Source organism: Numida meleagris, chromosome 2 (assembly GCF_002078875.1).
Source record: "Numida meleagris isolate 19003 breed g44 Domestic line chromosome 2, NumMel1.0, whole genome shotgun sequence".
Taxonomy (NCBI): domain Eukaryota; kingdom Metazoa; phylum Chordata; class Aves; order Galliformes; family Numididae; genus Numida; species Numida meleagris.
This window is the reverse complement of record NC_034410.1, coordinates 142,626,216-142,640,756: the sequence shown is the minus strand read 5'-3', so window position 1 is coordinate 142,640,756 and position 14,541 is coordinate 142,626,216. Positions and strand designations below refer to the sequence as shown.

General features: G+C 39.4%; 1 protein-coding gene across 3 annotated transcripts in view; it reads left to right on the top strand.

Moving 5' to 3' along the window:
• Window positions 1-14,541, top strand: part of COL22A1 (collagen type XXII alpha 1 chain) — a 230,283-nt gene that overhangs the window by 133,610 nt on the left and 82,132 nt on the right. For all 3 annotated transcript variants that reach the window (XM_021388269.1, XM_021388270.1, XM_021388271.1), the window contains exons 18-23: window positions 1,589-1,642; window positions 3,472-3,525; window positions 4,593-4,628; window positions 5,626-5,655; window positions 6,501-6,554; window positions 7,284-7,337. In XM_021388269.1, coding sequence (XP_021243944.1) covers window positions 1,589-1,642; window positions 3,472-3,525; window positions 4,593-4,628; window positions 5,626-5,655; window positions 6,501-6,554; window positions 7,284-7,337 — 282 coding nt within the window. The remainder of the gene's footprint in view (window positions 1-1,588; window positions 1,643-3,471; window positions 3,526-4,592; window positions 4,629-5,625; window positions 5,656-6,500; window positions 6,555-7,283; window positions 7,338-14,541) is intronic.

The following is a 14,541-nucleotide window of genomic DNA, read 5'->3' as shown; positions in this document are numbered from 1 at the left end:
ATAGATTTACTGCAGGATATTGATCAGAGTTAAAACATTCCAAGAAAAAAAAAAAAAAAAAAAAAAAGGAATAAAGTTAATACTCTGCTGTCACTCCTTGTGCTTTTACAATTTGTTTTTACGTGTACTTTTATATTAGCTCTAGCAGTGTGTGCATTTATTTGATTATTTGAATTCAGCAGCATGTGCAGGCTTCAGGTAGAGTAAATGTTGTGTTTTACAGAGATTTAAGCAATTACGCAGTAAGAGAAAGACCCTATTCAAAGAGTTTTAAACTAAAGTGGCTATGTGGGAAAGGACCACAATCTATAGGGGAAAAGTAAGTTTAATGGGAGGATGGCATTGCTCTTGTCATCATTTCTCTCAAAGACCTTGTTTATTAAATATGAAATACGTTTGTTAAGTTTGACTGTGGGGGTACAGTGGAGGTCAGGAACAGAATTCAAAATGGTCCTGAAAACATAATACCACAAAGCTGAAGGTGACATTGAGAAGAAGCAAGTACAGGATGCTACGTATAGTACAGTTAATTGCACGCTGCTGCAGATTGAGGACAACTGATTAAGGCCCTGTCCTGCTAAAGGCCGTTTGGGGTAAAACAAATATCATCCTAGGATTTAAACAGAAGAGTAGTCTACAGTTTGTGAAATGATCTTCTCAGAGCTAGCCTCAGCTGAGCTCAGCTTCAGGCATCCAGTTACAGTGAAGGCATGGTAAAATTGGATAGTGCCCAAATAAGAAAAGCAAAATTGGTAAGAGGTCTGAAAAAATATACCCTTTAAGAAAAGTTGGAAGTATTGGGGTGATTTAGTCTGGGGTTTGAAGTTCTAAGGGGAAGTTTTATAAGTCTTCAGATACATAAAAGGCTGTTGTAAAGATGAAGGGAACAGCCTATTCGCTGTGTCCAGGGGGCTTAGGAAAGAAGTACTTGTTTGAAACAGTAGCAAGAAAAAGGAGGGTTTAGATATAGGGTGAAAAAACATATCTGCAGGTGTTGAAAGTAAAGTAGTGGAATAAATTGCCTGTGGACTTTGGGGACTGTCCATCCCAGAAAACATATAAGAATAGATTAATTGATCCCTCAAGTTAAGGAAAGCAAAGGTGAAAAATCAAACATTTATCTTATCTGGGTAAAAAAGAGCTGTTGCTGTATCATGGCTTCATTATTTTTGTTAGAGCTGTTCCAGATTGATGTTCTCCTGGTACACTTTATCTGGTTTACACGAACCCGGCTCAGCAGGCAGAGGAAGGATGCCCAGGTGGAAAGCTGACACACAACCACTTCTCATCTCAAAATTCACATCCCAGCTCCCTGATGCTGAGTTTTCTAGATGGACAATTGCCAACACTTAGCAAAGTTAGGGGGGATTAAAGTTTATTACTCACTACACTTGGTTTGCCTCCTTGTTTCTGGATGCTCCTAGCAACTTTTTGGATTACAACTCTTCAGGCATTTTCTCCATTGGGATTATATGAATTGCTCTTCTTGTATCTTTACGCTTGAAAGGAACAACATGGACATCTCTTGTAGAACACTGATCTAAGCATCATAGATTTGTTATAATGGTCCTTTCTCATCCTCCTCCAGGGAGAACGAGGTTTAGATGGGTTCCCGGGAAAGCCAGGCGTGGAAGGGAAACAGGTACGTGGCGAATGCTCATCAACTGGGGGCTTTTCTTTGGAGTGAGCAGAAGTTGCCTTAAATTTGTGACCTATCTTGGACAAGCAGTGAGTCATGGCAGGACTCTCTTGCATCTGCAGTGTTTGGAAGCCTTATCCTAATGCTCTGTGTTGGCACAGTTTGTTGTTCCTTCTTTTTTTTTTTTTTACCTTTTCCTTTTTCTCCTTTTCCCTTATTTTCCTTTATTTTAACCCCTTCTTTTTCTGTTTTTTTCTCTTTTCCTTTTTTCTTTTATTTTTTCTTTTTTTTATTTTCTCTTTTCCCATTTCATTTTTCTCTCTCTTTTTTTTTCACTTTAAGAATTAAATTGTAATACAACATGCATTTAAAAGTGCCAGTGCTTTAAACATGATAGGTTAGGAGTCTGTTTGAATTTTCATTAAAGAACAGAAGGAAGCACACATAAAAATGTAGCTGTTTGAGCCTGACTTTTGTAAAGTTGTGTGTTTTTTCCCCCCACTACTTGAAAGGAGGAGAACTGGATTGAATGTGTTTGATTTGTTTTCAATAGAAAATCTTGGAACTGCTTACATTTTTAAAAGAAGATAAAACCAGAAAAATATTCTATAAGATCAGTACACTTCTGCTGATTGGAGAGATAACGCTCTGTCTGTACCTAAAACTGCTATCTGTAGATCCCACAAGATGTTTTCATTACTCAGAGTACTATACCTAATGAGAGACATTCTTTTTCTTAAGGATCTTCTGGTCTAAATAGCAGAGGATGGAGTAGGAAGAAGAGACTAAAATGGGATGTGATTTGGCAAAAGTCACACAGCTATTGTTGCCACCCTTGAGCCTGCTACATCTGCATCCTAGTCACTATACCCCACTGTTTCCTTCTGTGGAAAGGGTCATTTGAATGCATGTTTTCTCATTTGCAAAAGTTGAGAAGCTGCCTAACTCCCTTGCTTTTGCTTCTTTGAAAATCAGAGTTTCAATTTGATTTGGTTAGGAAGTCATTTTGTTTCCCCTTCAGACACATGTATTAAGATGGCAAGGTATAGTGTCATAAGCAATTCTAGCCTTTGTTAAACTCCACCTTCCTTTCTGTGAGGTGATAGAGATTATCACACTATTTTTTTTCTGTTTCTCTGTGGGAGGTTTGATCGTTAATCTTCGCTTTCTCACTGCTTTGTTCCTCAGCCATGTTTTACCCTCTGCCATGAAGTATTTCTCTGGTTAGTGTTTATCCTTATAAGATGGAAATGTTTCCTGGTGCTAGATGTGGCACTGCAATCTCAATGAACTATGTTCACTATGCCCACTGCATTGTTTACAGGACTGGTTTGCACTTGCAACAAATGCGGATGAAGCGAGAAATTGCAGAGGGATGTAAAGGTGGATGCTGATTGTTTACTGCTTCTCAGGAACAATTTCTCCAACTGACAGCCTATTACAGAAGTTGCGTTATTGTGAAGCTTTTCTTCCTTTTTCATGTCTAGACACCTAGCAGTGGGCAAATCTTCATGCCTGTATTTTACCCTAAATTTTCTGTTTGACACTGATTTACTCCTTGAAGTGCAATCATTTTGAACCAGCTGGAATTGGATTGTTATTATCATGCTTGCTGTGGCATCTCCATCCTTTTTCCCCATCTCGTCTATGTAGTAGAGCCAAAGCAGTCTTATGTGTATTAGCTCATACTCCAGTGCAATGGGACATAGCTGATTGTAGTGTTAATACCCAAACCTGCAGTCTTCTGTTGCTTCAGTACTTTAAGGAGAATTGCAATTGATGGCGTGGTGTATGTAAAGCAAAGTTGTTTTCACTATTTTTCCTATTTACAGGGCCCTGCTGGCAGCCCGGGCCCTCCAGGTGGCAGTGGGCCAAAAGGAGAAAAGGTGAGTTGAGGTGGGATGCATGGGAGGGGTTTGAAGACACATTTATTACTTCCTCCTTGCGCCCCAGTGCTGGAAATATCATGGCTGTTGACTTAATACGTCTCTCATTTGTGTATAAGTGAAACTTGTATACATATAAATGTGTAACTTTTTGTGCCTAGCTCTGGGTTTTCTTTCTCCTTTTCTCATCCAAGTAGTGATCCTTACCAAAGAATACAGAGATCAAAAGCAAATCTAATTATTTTCTGATTCATATTCAGAAAGTCTAAGTAGGTTTCAGAAGCAGGGCACATCCATGGAGTTAACAAGATATAGGAAGATCTTCATGCTCCAGCATGTGTGAAGTAAAGAACAACCTTGACTTCATAACTCTTCATCCTTATCTCTGTTGTGGCTGCCTCTGGCTCTTACAGAAAATGTTTAGCTCCTTCCTCTGTAACTTTCAGAGTAGATGATGTATGTCTCCTCAGTCCTTCTGACATACTGTGGACTCTCTTTAGAATAAACACTCAATAGTAATTAAGCTTGTCTTAAGAGGAAAGAAAATGAATGGTATGTTGGGTCAAGCAGAGACTTACATAAATAATGAAGAAATAGAGTGTGAAAGGAAGCTAAATGATTATTTTTGCACTGGACTGTACCTAAAGTAAAGGAGATACTTTCTGGAGGCTTAGTCTTAAAGCATGATAAATACTAGACCCTGCTGGAGACGAACTGCTGGAACAAATTGATAGCCTAGGAGGCAGTAAATCATGCAGAGTGGATGTAGCATCTCAGTGTCCTGTGAATACTTCTAACGTCATTCTGCACTTTGAAAATGACTTGAGGAAAACGGCACCATTTTAAGACACTAAGTACCATTGAAATTGGTGTATATGGTCACAGTAACAGAAGACAGTCAGGTCCTGCTTGTGTTCACATGCGGGATGGAGAAACAAGTTAAATGGGGTTGCATATTCAGATCCGTCAACTGTGGGATGGTACAGTGTGTTATGTTTTGTGTTATGTTGTGCTTTGTGTTAGATTGCTTTATTTTTCTTTTTCATTTTTGTTGTATTTTCCTGCAGGGTGAACCAGGGCTCCCAGGATTGCCAGGCTCTTCAGTAAGATTTTTGTTTTTGTTAACTTAATCGAATATTATAAGCTGTACTGTGTGAAAATAGAAGATGGAAGATGAGAATTGGGAGGCTTTATTCAGTGTTCTGAAATGGATTTTCAAAAAAAGTGAAATTTATGTAGTAAAGATTTCTGAAGGACCATGGTAAGTTCTGACAAGGAAATGTGCTGTCAATAGTTTTGGGAGATTCTGAAGTGTGAAGATTAGGACTTGAAGAGAAAGCATTACCTCAGGTACGCCTGAAAAAGCAATGCTGTGACGTGACTGTGAGTTTTGCAGGACAGTCACTGAGCCAGTGCCAACGAAAGTTGTAAAAGAGCAAACCAAGAGCATAGGAGAAGAGGGGTTGATATTTGCTGTGGTGCAAGCTCTGCATGTTTTTAAGCATCCTTCTCTCTTCAGTGATGCCTTCAATGAAATCAAAAGTATCACTAGCAGGGCCACAAGATGTCTAGAGCTCATCTCCGAGTGAATGGAGAGAGAAAATTTACAGAAAAGTATGCAGAGGAGAAGTTTAAGACTGATTCCTGCAGGGGCTGGTAACAAAGCATTTGGGGTATATCCATTTTTCTTTCCAAAAGATGGATTAAAATTAGGAAATAGTACTTCAGGACTATTGGTGGAAAGCATTAAAGCAGCCACTGAGACTGGTAACACTGAATATAAAATTGTGTCAATGAAAAACTGAGTGTCAGCTGTCAGTCACAGCCACTTGGGCTGCATTGAGGAGAACTTACTAACGAGTTTATATTGATGAGATAATGAGCTATCTTACTGATTATACAGCCACCCAAATCCTATCACAGGTAGCTGAGTGAGCAAACCCTGACAATCTGATCTGCTTAAATAGAATGTATCCCTCCAGCACGCAGGCTGGGGGAACAGTGAGGGGAGAAAAGTGCACTGTGTGGGACAATCACACTCCAGCACCTCTTTGTTATCTTTTCTGGTTTCCCTGTGATGACTCTGCATTTTTATTGCAGGTACATACCGAAGGCCTGAAAGGAGAGCAAGTAAGAGATTCGATATCTGTGCTTCCATTGCAAAGGTGTTTTATGTGGTTCCCCTGCCTGTTGGATTAGATTTTGCTTTCAAATGGCATTTCAAAATTAAGGTGGATAGAAGCATTGTCAGAGAATCAAGAAACATATACAAGTTAACATATAGTGGGAAAAATAAGCAAGAAGGAAAAGGGTAATGTCCTTCTAAAGTGCAGTGAATCTAACATGAGTGACAAGTGTAAATTGGAAAGATTCAGTTACACAATTCTTTAAACCTTGAACAGGGTTAATATAAAAGTTAAAACTGTATCTGAATTTTATTCTGAGCTTGTCCCTGACCATGGACGGGGGAAAGACACTGACTTTTTCTGCTTGTTTGTCCTACATATATTTAAATCTTTATTTTGTGTTGCTATGTGTTGCATTTTATTTTTTAAAATATAATTAAATGCATCATATACACAATACTTTACAGGCCTTCACAGTTGTGCTTGCTCTAGAGAAAATGCCAGCAGAAGCTGCTTTTCTCCACCTCTGAACCCCATTCCATGGCATTTGCTGGAATATCCAGGGTAACCCAGTGACTTTGTTAACTTACTACCTTTGGAGAGGGTCAGGTGTGGTTAAACGATGCCTAGGTGCGAGGGGATCATTCTGCATGCACTGCAGTCAGCGCTGATAATTAAAGTAGCCCCAGGGCTAAGAAGAAAACCAGCTGGTCTCTGCACTGCTGCTTTGGAAACCGTGAGGAAAGGAGTGGTGTAGGTCCTGTACAGCTGACCGATACGAGTACTATGCCCATATGATTTTTCCTGCAGATGTTTTAACACTTTTTTTTCCTTAACTTCTTTCTTCAGGGAGAGCCTGGCCCACGAGGGCCACAAGGCCAACCTGGACTTCCTGGACTTCCAGTAAGTAGTTTCTCTTACTGCTTAGAGTCCTCAGAAATTGAAACTCAGGCTGATGTGAATCATACATGCAAAGTATTATACATTACTCAGGCACTAAGGTCTTATGCAGTACCTCCAGTTTTCTTCTCTGGAAGAATCTTGCTGGTAACCTGTAAGCTGTCATAGAATGATGATCAAAGAATGGTTCCTGCAAAGGGGTTGGCTTTATGCCACAACATCCCAGCTATAGTAAGAGATGGGTTTGTGTGTTTGTGTTTCAGCGAGGAATACAACACAGTATTTGCAACAAATTAGGCACACCTACATTCTTTTTATTTATTTGTGTCTTCTTCCAGGTACGTTTTATAACCCAGCTCTGTAGTAAATCTCACATCAGACCGCTGCCTTATTAGCACATACTCTGCATTTCCTCCCTTTTTAATTTTTTCTTGTGTTTCACTGTTGATTGGTTGTGTAAAATTGATGGCATTGTGAAGATTACTTAGGTAAATCTGATTTTGATTATGTGATTTAAATATAGTTGTGTGCTTTGTATTTAATCAAGGAATTGTCATTTTTCTCTATCCCGTTTTCTTATTCTCTTCTGCTCACAGGACAACATAATTATCAGCTAAGTGTTGTCTAGGTAGCCATGCAGTAACTGTAGCCCAGCATAGTTAGGAAATTGTTAAAGAGTTTATTAGTTTTTCTTACTTGGTTAACTTTCCAAAAATGTTTTTACTTTTAAAGGGAGAGACTGGTCCAGAGGGCAAGCCTGGAGTCCCAGGTTTACCGGGTCAGAGGGTGAGTTGCTCTTTTTATTTAATGTTAAGTCTCAGTAGGCCAGGAACAGCAGCGTTCAATAAGTGTTGGTATTTTTACTCATTTTATGTATACTTCTCCATTTATCTAAGGATCCTTGAAGCCTGGATCCCTCCTCCTATTTCCTGTTTATGGTCCAGCAGCATTCAGTACCTCTTGGATTCCACAAAATGTATTGCAGTGCCCCATAGGACCCTGGGACATTTTCTTTCTTGACTTTTGCTGTCCTCTCTTTCTCTCTGCTCCTTGCTGTCAAGACAATTCTTACTTCTCTTCCCCACTGGATCCATATAAATGTATATTGATGGTCATCAGAGGTAAAATGAATGGAAACTTTATTTCTTACTGGGATATACTTTCTAAAGGAATGTTCCTGAGTCACACTCGGCCATGCGGTTAGTCTTTAAAAAACAAAACAAAATCCTTCCTATTGAAAAATCAGTGACTAATAAGAAAAAATCAAAATCCACTGGAAATATATTTTAAGCACAGACAAATATCACTTTGCACCTTATTTATTGGTAAATGCTACAAGAATGTAAAATCTAGTAGAATTTCCTATCAAAGTCTCATAGAAATTATTTATGAACTTGCCAAGCCTTGGAAACTGACCTACAAAATCACCTCATTTTAGCTGGAAAATGGATTGGAAGAATCTTAAAAATGCATTAATTCCTGAAAATGTAAAAACAGAGTGGAGTTTTGCTGCAAGTGAGGCTTGAAATAATATCACCCCTACTAAGATATGAATCTGAATGTGGAGCCACTATAAGACGGACAGGTTGAAATTTCAGAGAAATGCTGTTTTCTTGGAAGTCAAATCCAGAGACCCTTAGAATACATATTACAAAGTGGAGCCATTCTGTTTTATTTGATCTTGAGAGCACTAATGTGAGTACAGAAAGGCAAAGGACAGTACAACTTTGATATACATTTTTTGGTAGGTGGTTTTCTACAGACTTCCAGTTGAGTTGCATGATACTGAATTGAACTGTAAGCTTGGCTTTTAAGAATCTTCTGTTGGAGAAGATGATGCTTGCAATCTTCATGTTAATGCTACAGTGGAAAAGGTCATTTACATATTTTTTTTGCAGTTTTGCAGTGTTTAGAAAATATCAGCTTATGGCTTTTGCAAATAACTTTGCTATGCTTTACTTAAGAGTTGACACGTTATGATTTGGCCTGGTTTTAAAGCCTACTGTGAAACATTGTTTCTTGAATAAGATTAATAGAGCATATTAGCTGGGAAAAGGACAGTGATCCATCAGGGTCTGCGACACAATGCAAAATGCTCCTGCTAATGGTCATTTGATTGGAGATGTCATTTGATACACACTGTGTTTGAATGTTTCCCTGACTCTGTTGTGTCTAGCTAGTTAGACTTTTCCTGAGGGTCTTTATTACACACCAAGTATCTTAGGTGGATATATTTTTTTAATTAAAGACCATTATTCAATGATTAAATACATGAGATGAATCAAAACCTTGAGGTTGGTAGAGCTACATGGGTAACTTACAGATGTGGGAAAGAGACCTGATTAGCAGATGCTGCTGATTCACCATTAGTACAGTTCTTGCTTAAGCACAAATCCAGGCATTCATTACCATCTCACATAAATTTGGCTGCTAAAACAGGCATTTATCTGAACAGTCTTAGAAGTTAAAATGCCACGAACAGAGATCTTTGCAAGTATGTATTGAGTCTGGTTTTAAATGACTGGATGTGAGGTAAAGGCTGGATCTGAAGCCACAGCTTGATGAGGATGTGGCCTTGGTCATGATGCTGCAGTTTTGTTGTGAGTCCAGCCCTGCCTTGCTGCAAGACACTAGTCACATCTCTTCACCTCTATAAGTATGTGAGCACACCAAACAGAACCAAAGCAGTAGTGAGAGCATGAGTTTAACTCTGACCGTGTTTCCCAGCACAGTTTTGGGTCCTGTCAACAAGTTCTCTCCCACAGATGTCCCTACTTGGTAAAAGGGCATCCTTCTTTGTGAAAAGGAGAGTTTGGCTGGACAAACACAGACGTCTGTGATCTTTGCACTTGGAGCTCTGGCCCACTGTATTTGCTTGCACAGGTGTAGCATTCCACATTGTGGTGAGGACAGAAAGTCAGAAATAGCCAGAGGCAGATTTGGGTCTTCCTTCCAGTGTTGCTAGTAGATCTTCTGTTGAACAGATGATATTCGCTATCTACTTGGCTGGGCCCTCTGCTGCTTTATACAGGTGGAGTTTCAGGATGTGATGTTACACCAGTTTATATCTCCTGAAAATTTAATTCTTGAGGGAATATATAATCCTTCTGCACTAATACCTTGTAACATAAGAGACAGATTACAATGCGGGGGTAAATTCCAGCTTCTTATCTGCTGGACTTCAGGACCCTCTCAAGTAAGATGCTGCAAAGAGGGGCTGATATAGAACTGTTACAATTTTGCAGTATGATTCAACCTCAGCTTGGCCATATGGTCCTCAGTTGAGATTTAGATGAAGATTAAGGAGGGGGTACGACTGTTTACATGGGTTGATAGTGATAGGACAGGGGGGAATGGTTTTAAACTAAGACAGAGGAGGTTTAGGTTAGATATTAGGAGGAAGTTTTTCACTCAGAGGGTGGTGACGCACTGGAACAGGTTGCCCAAGGAAGTTGTGGATGCCCCGTCCCTGGAGGCAGTCAAAGCCAGACTGGATGTGGCTCTGGGCAGCCTGGTCTAGTGGTTGGCGACCCTGCCCATGGCAGAGGGGTTGAAACTACGTGATCATCATGGTCCTTTTCAACCCAGGCCATTCTACGATTCTGTGATGCACAGACACACAGATCTTATGTCCTGACATGCGTATGTAGATACAAACTTTTGCTGGAGTTCTCAGAAGACTACAGTGTTTCAGTTAGCTGTAGTGCAACTGACATTGGCTACTAATGGACAAAGATGTTTGAACAATTTCATAGAGGAATGTGTGCCTCATAACACAGTCCACTGGAAGCAGAAGATTTTGAGACCTGTGAAGACAAAGCCATTGTAGGTTGATGTCAGAAATCTGATTCTGGGGCCACCTACACAGCGTAAATGAAATTTCACAGAAGTTGGCATGCTGTGCCAAATATCCTAATGATAGTCTGGCCAACAGGAGCGGAGTCATAATTTTCAGAAAGATTTCTAAGAAAAAAGGAAGTATGATATTCTTTTGCAATGAACTTTGGTTCCAGTTACTGCTGAAGAAATAAAAGAATATACAGGTTAGCATAGTTGGCAGTAAACAAGGCATATTATTTACAGAGTCACCGTTGGCGTTATAGGAAAGGAGGATTAATTTCTTAAAATGGTTATTGCAAACTTAATCTTTCATATAAAGTCACTTATTGTGCATTTTGACCAAAACAAAACTTTTCCAGTCACCCCTTGCTTAGACTGTACAATTCTTGGAGCAGTTGCGGAATGTTCTGCTTATGTTTCACACAAACATGGCTGAAAAACCAGGTGGGGTGAACACTGATCATCAGAGCTTCTGATGGCCCAGGGCTTTGTGATTTCCAAATTTATCAGAAGCTCACCTTGCTGTATATGAACCTCTTCCTCCTGCTGCTCATTCCTAGAAGCTCCACTGTGTACAGTGTATTTTCAACGTAAGTATAATAATGCGCACTTGGAAACATAGATCTTAAACACAGAAAGCTAATAGGAGGGCTGCTTACACATCTTTTGTAGTGGTACAACAGTGGCAACATGCTAAGAAGAGCATAGGTTGGGAAGGCAGATCGTCATTCGTACATTTGAAAGCACTTCTCCATTAGTCTGGTTTAGCTGCAGGTCTCGAAGTCTTTTATGGGCACAGAAAAATTCTGCACAATCCCCTCAGTACCTCTGCTGAACTGCTAATCTGACAATTCACCTCTATCTTCTGATCTTGTCTTGGGAGGAGGAGATAATAATTCCAACCTGAACCAGACAACTGAATTATGTTCTTTTATTAGCCAGCTGCTTCCAAGTGCCTGGCACCCAAGGTCTGTATTTTGACAACAATACCCTCACATTGATTGCACACAGTGTGAAGAACAAAGCATTGCTCTTCTTGTCCATCCCTAAGACCATTCAGTGATAGACAGTACTCCTTCTCTGATTTTACTAAAATTGCCTGGAAAAAAAAGAGGCATAACACTGAGAGTCTGGATTCATTTTAGGTTTTCTTCTTTTTTTTCTCTTTCTGTCTTCCTCCTCCTGTGAAATGGAAGAGAATCTGAAGTACTGATTCTACTCTAATGTCTTTTGGCACCTGACTTATTGTTAGAAATAATGGAAATAATCCTAACCTTTCTTGCTTGATTGAAAGGTACTTCTATGATATGCTCCTGGAAAGCGTACAGACCTTTGTGTAATCTAGACTAAACATGGGGTTCCTCTGAAGTGTGTTCCAAATAAATGTAGAGAAAAAAGTACATCCAACTGAAATGGTGTACATTCATTCAAGTGATTGAAATTTTGATAAGCAAACCAAGAGAAAACACTTTCTAATCCCAGAAGAGTACTTTCCATTAAGGCATGAGAAAAGAGTACTTTCCATTAAAGCAGCTACCTAGACCCACTTTGAATGTGATGTATTGCAGTCTAGTTTTCTAAATTTGTATTGTCAGAATATTCCCATGCTCAAAGAATGGTGGAAAACACTAAAAAATATGAATCTCATAGAATAGTAAGAACAGTCTTGTGGAAAAAAACTATTCTTTATGGAAAATATATTTTAAAAATTTTACTCTTTAGTGAATGTCCTTATCTATGATTAAGATTCCAATGTACCTGAATCAGACTGATAAGTAATAATAATTCCACCTTTTTCAACTTGGTGCACAAGATAATTAGTGCAGAGTCAAGCCTAGAGTGAGAGTTGGTTGGATGTCAAGACAGAGATAACATAAAAAATTTACTGCGAGATCCTTCTTCCATGAGTGAATTGTGAAGTTCAGCATCATATTCTGTTGGACTGGAGGCAAGAGGAACGAGTGCATCTCCAAGAGTGAATTACCTAAGGGTGTCTTCTGCATCTTCAATTCAACTGTCATGTTTCAGGAGATTTTCGTGTTCTGGGATCCACATCCCCTGAATGTTTATCCCTAAAGTCAGAGCAGCACGAAAACTTAACAGACCTTTCTTGGCTCTTTACAACTAGATTAACAAGGCTGTGAGTCTTAGTAAGTGCTACATATTTGTTTTACAATTTAGTCTGAAGGGTCCTGTTAAAACTGGGGATTACTGGGTTCAGGGCACACACTCCGCCCAGAAGAGAGATGTTAAAAAACACTTCCCAATACTTGAAAGGTTTATCGCTGTTAGCTGTAATGGAAGAGATAAATTTACCAGATCCCTGGGGGCTACTGAACTCTTCTTTCTGATTTTATGGCAGGACAGATGTACAGATATCAGACCTTCCCTTCCTTGACTTCCTTTCTCCTGTTTAGGTGGGTTGTTGCCTATGATATTCCTATTCTGGCTTGTCATAACTTGAATTGGGAAGGAAAGAGCTGATGGTTATCTCCAGGGGGAGACGTGCTATGTTAGGGAGATAATCCAGAAGAGGAAAAACAGTTTGCCCAGCAAATGAGGCAGACTTTTTTGGAAAGAGGCAGTACAAAGGTGTGACTTCTCTTAATGTCCGGAAGTCCTAATAGCCCTTGTTTGTCTTTATTATAGCAGTTCCCTGTAGTCACCCACATACTGGCCAGCCCCAATGGTATTTGCAGCCTCAAGACAAAAAGATGCTCTTGCATCTTAATTTACTGCCTTTGTTCAATGCATATGGAGGCTGTAAAATCATGGTGCCTTTAGGGAGTTCAGCTATTGGTTATCACTGCTGTTTATGTAGAGGTAAAGGAACACGACTGAAAGGCATAATCCTATCATCTGACCTAGTTTACATAGAAAACAGCTGGCATTTATGCTAGCAGATATATTAATTCACACTTAAGGTGCTTTCTATGTATGGTACCAAAAGCTCTGTTCTTGGGGCCAAACCTCACTGATAACCATGCTGTGAGAATATACAGCTGTTCAGGGCATTGGATAGCAAGAGAAGAAACAGGCTGGAGCTATGGCACCTTTCCAAATTTCCCTCCTAGCAGAGTGAAGCTAACAATTCCCCCTGTTTTTATGTCTTCTGTATGGTGGTTTCCAAAGGTTAGTTGTGTTTATATGTATTTGGGGATGCTTGAACTGTTCAGGTGATTTTGCCTGCCCTTGCAAAGTTCAGCAGTACAGAAGTAGAAATTAGGTAAATGAACAAAAAGAAGGAAGAAAGGACTGATGGTGTAGATTAAATCCAGAAATAAACTATAACTGTCATTGAGGTAAACACATTCATTTCCAATAAAACACATTTTTAAATGTGCTATTATTCAAATTGCTGATGAAGACAAATAACATACATTTCATATAGTCAAAGGGTAGACATTCTTACACACTTAGCTGATTCGTGACATTAGTAACAGAGCATAATTGCTAGTTTTCTGTTATATTATTAGGTGATGTGACATTTCACTGAGCATTGCTCTCATAGGTATAATTTCTCCCAGCAAGTATTTCTGTACTTTCCAGACAGGCTGTAATATTATGGAGTAACTCTGTTGTAGTTTGATTTTGGCTAACCTCTGAGCGGCCAAAATGTTCCCTTCACAATGGGAAATTACAGTCTCAGTCTCTATATCAATATAATTATATGCTGCTGTAAGAGATTTCTTGGTGTTTTGAAAAGCAGCAAAGTTTTTCAGTATTATACTCAAGAAAAGGATAGGCTCCTTTCACATCTGTTATTGCTGCTGCAGATTAGTGTGCCTGGCCAATGTGTGGAAACAGAACAGCAAGTATATACTTATCCCAGGAGGCAAAATTTGTCCTCCCTCCCCTTTCTTAGCTTTTGAGATGACTTTGGGAAGAAGCTGTAGCTTCTACCTCCTTCCTCAGCTTCCTCAAATAATTTTATCAGACAAGACCAGGTTTCCAAAAAGCAGCATATTCAGAAAAGTACAACTAGACAATGCTCTTAAGTTATAAAGTCATTAAAGTCACACAATGTTGGACCACAAAAATAAGATCTTTGTGTACTACTTGCACCTTTTCAGTTGCAAGGCTAAGATTTTGGGATTTTGCTGTCCTGAATGCCAGTGCATGCATGTGTTGTGGTTTAACTTTGTGGGCA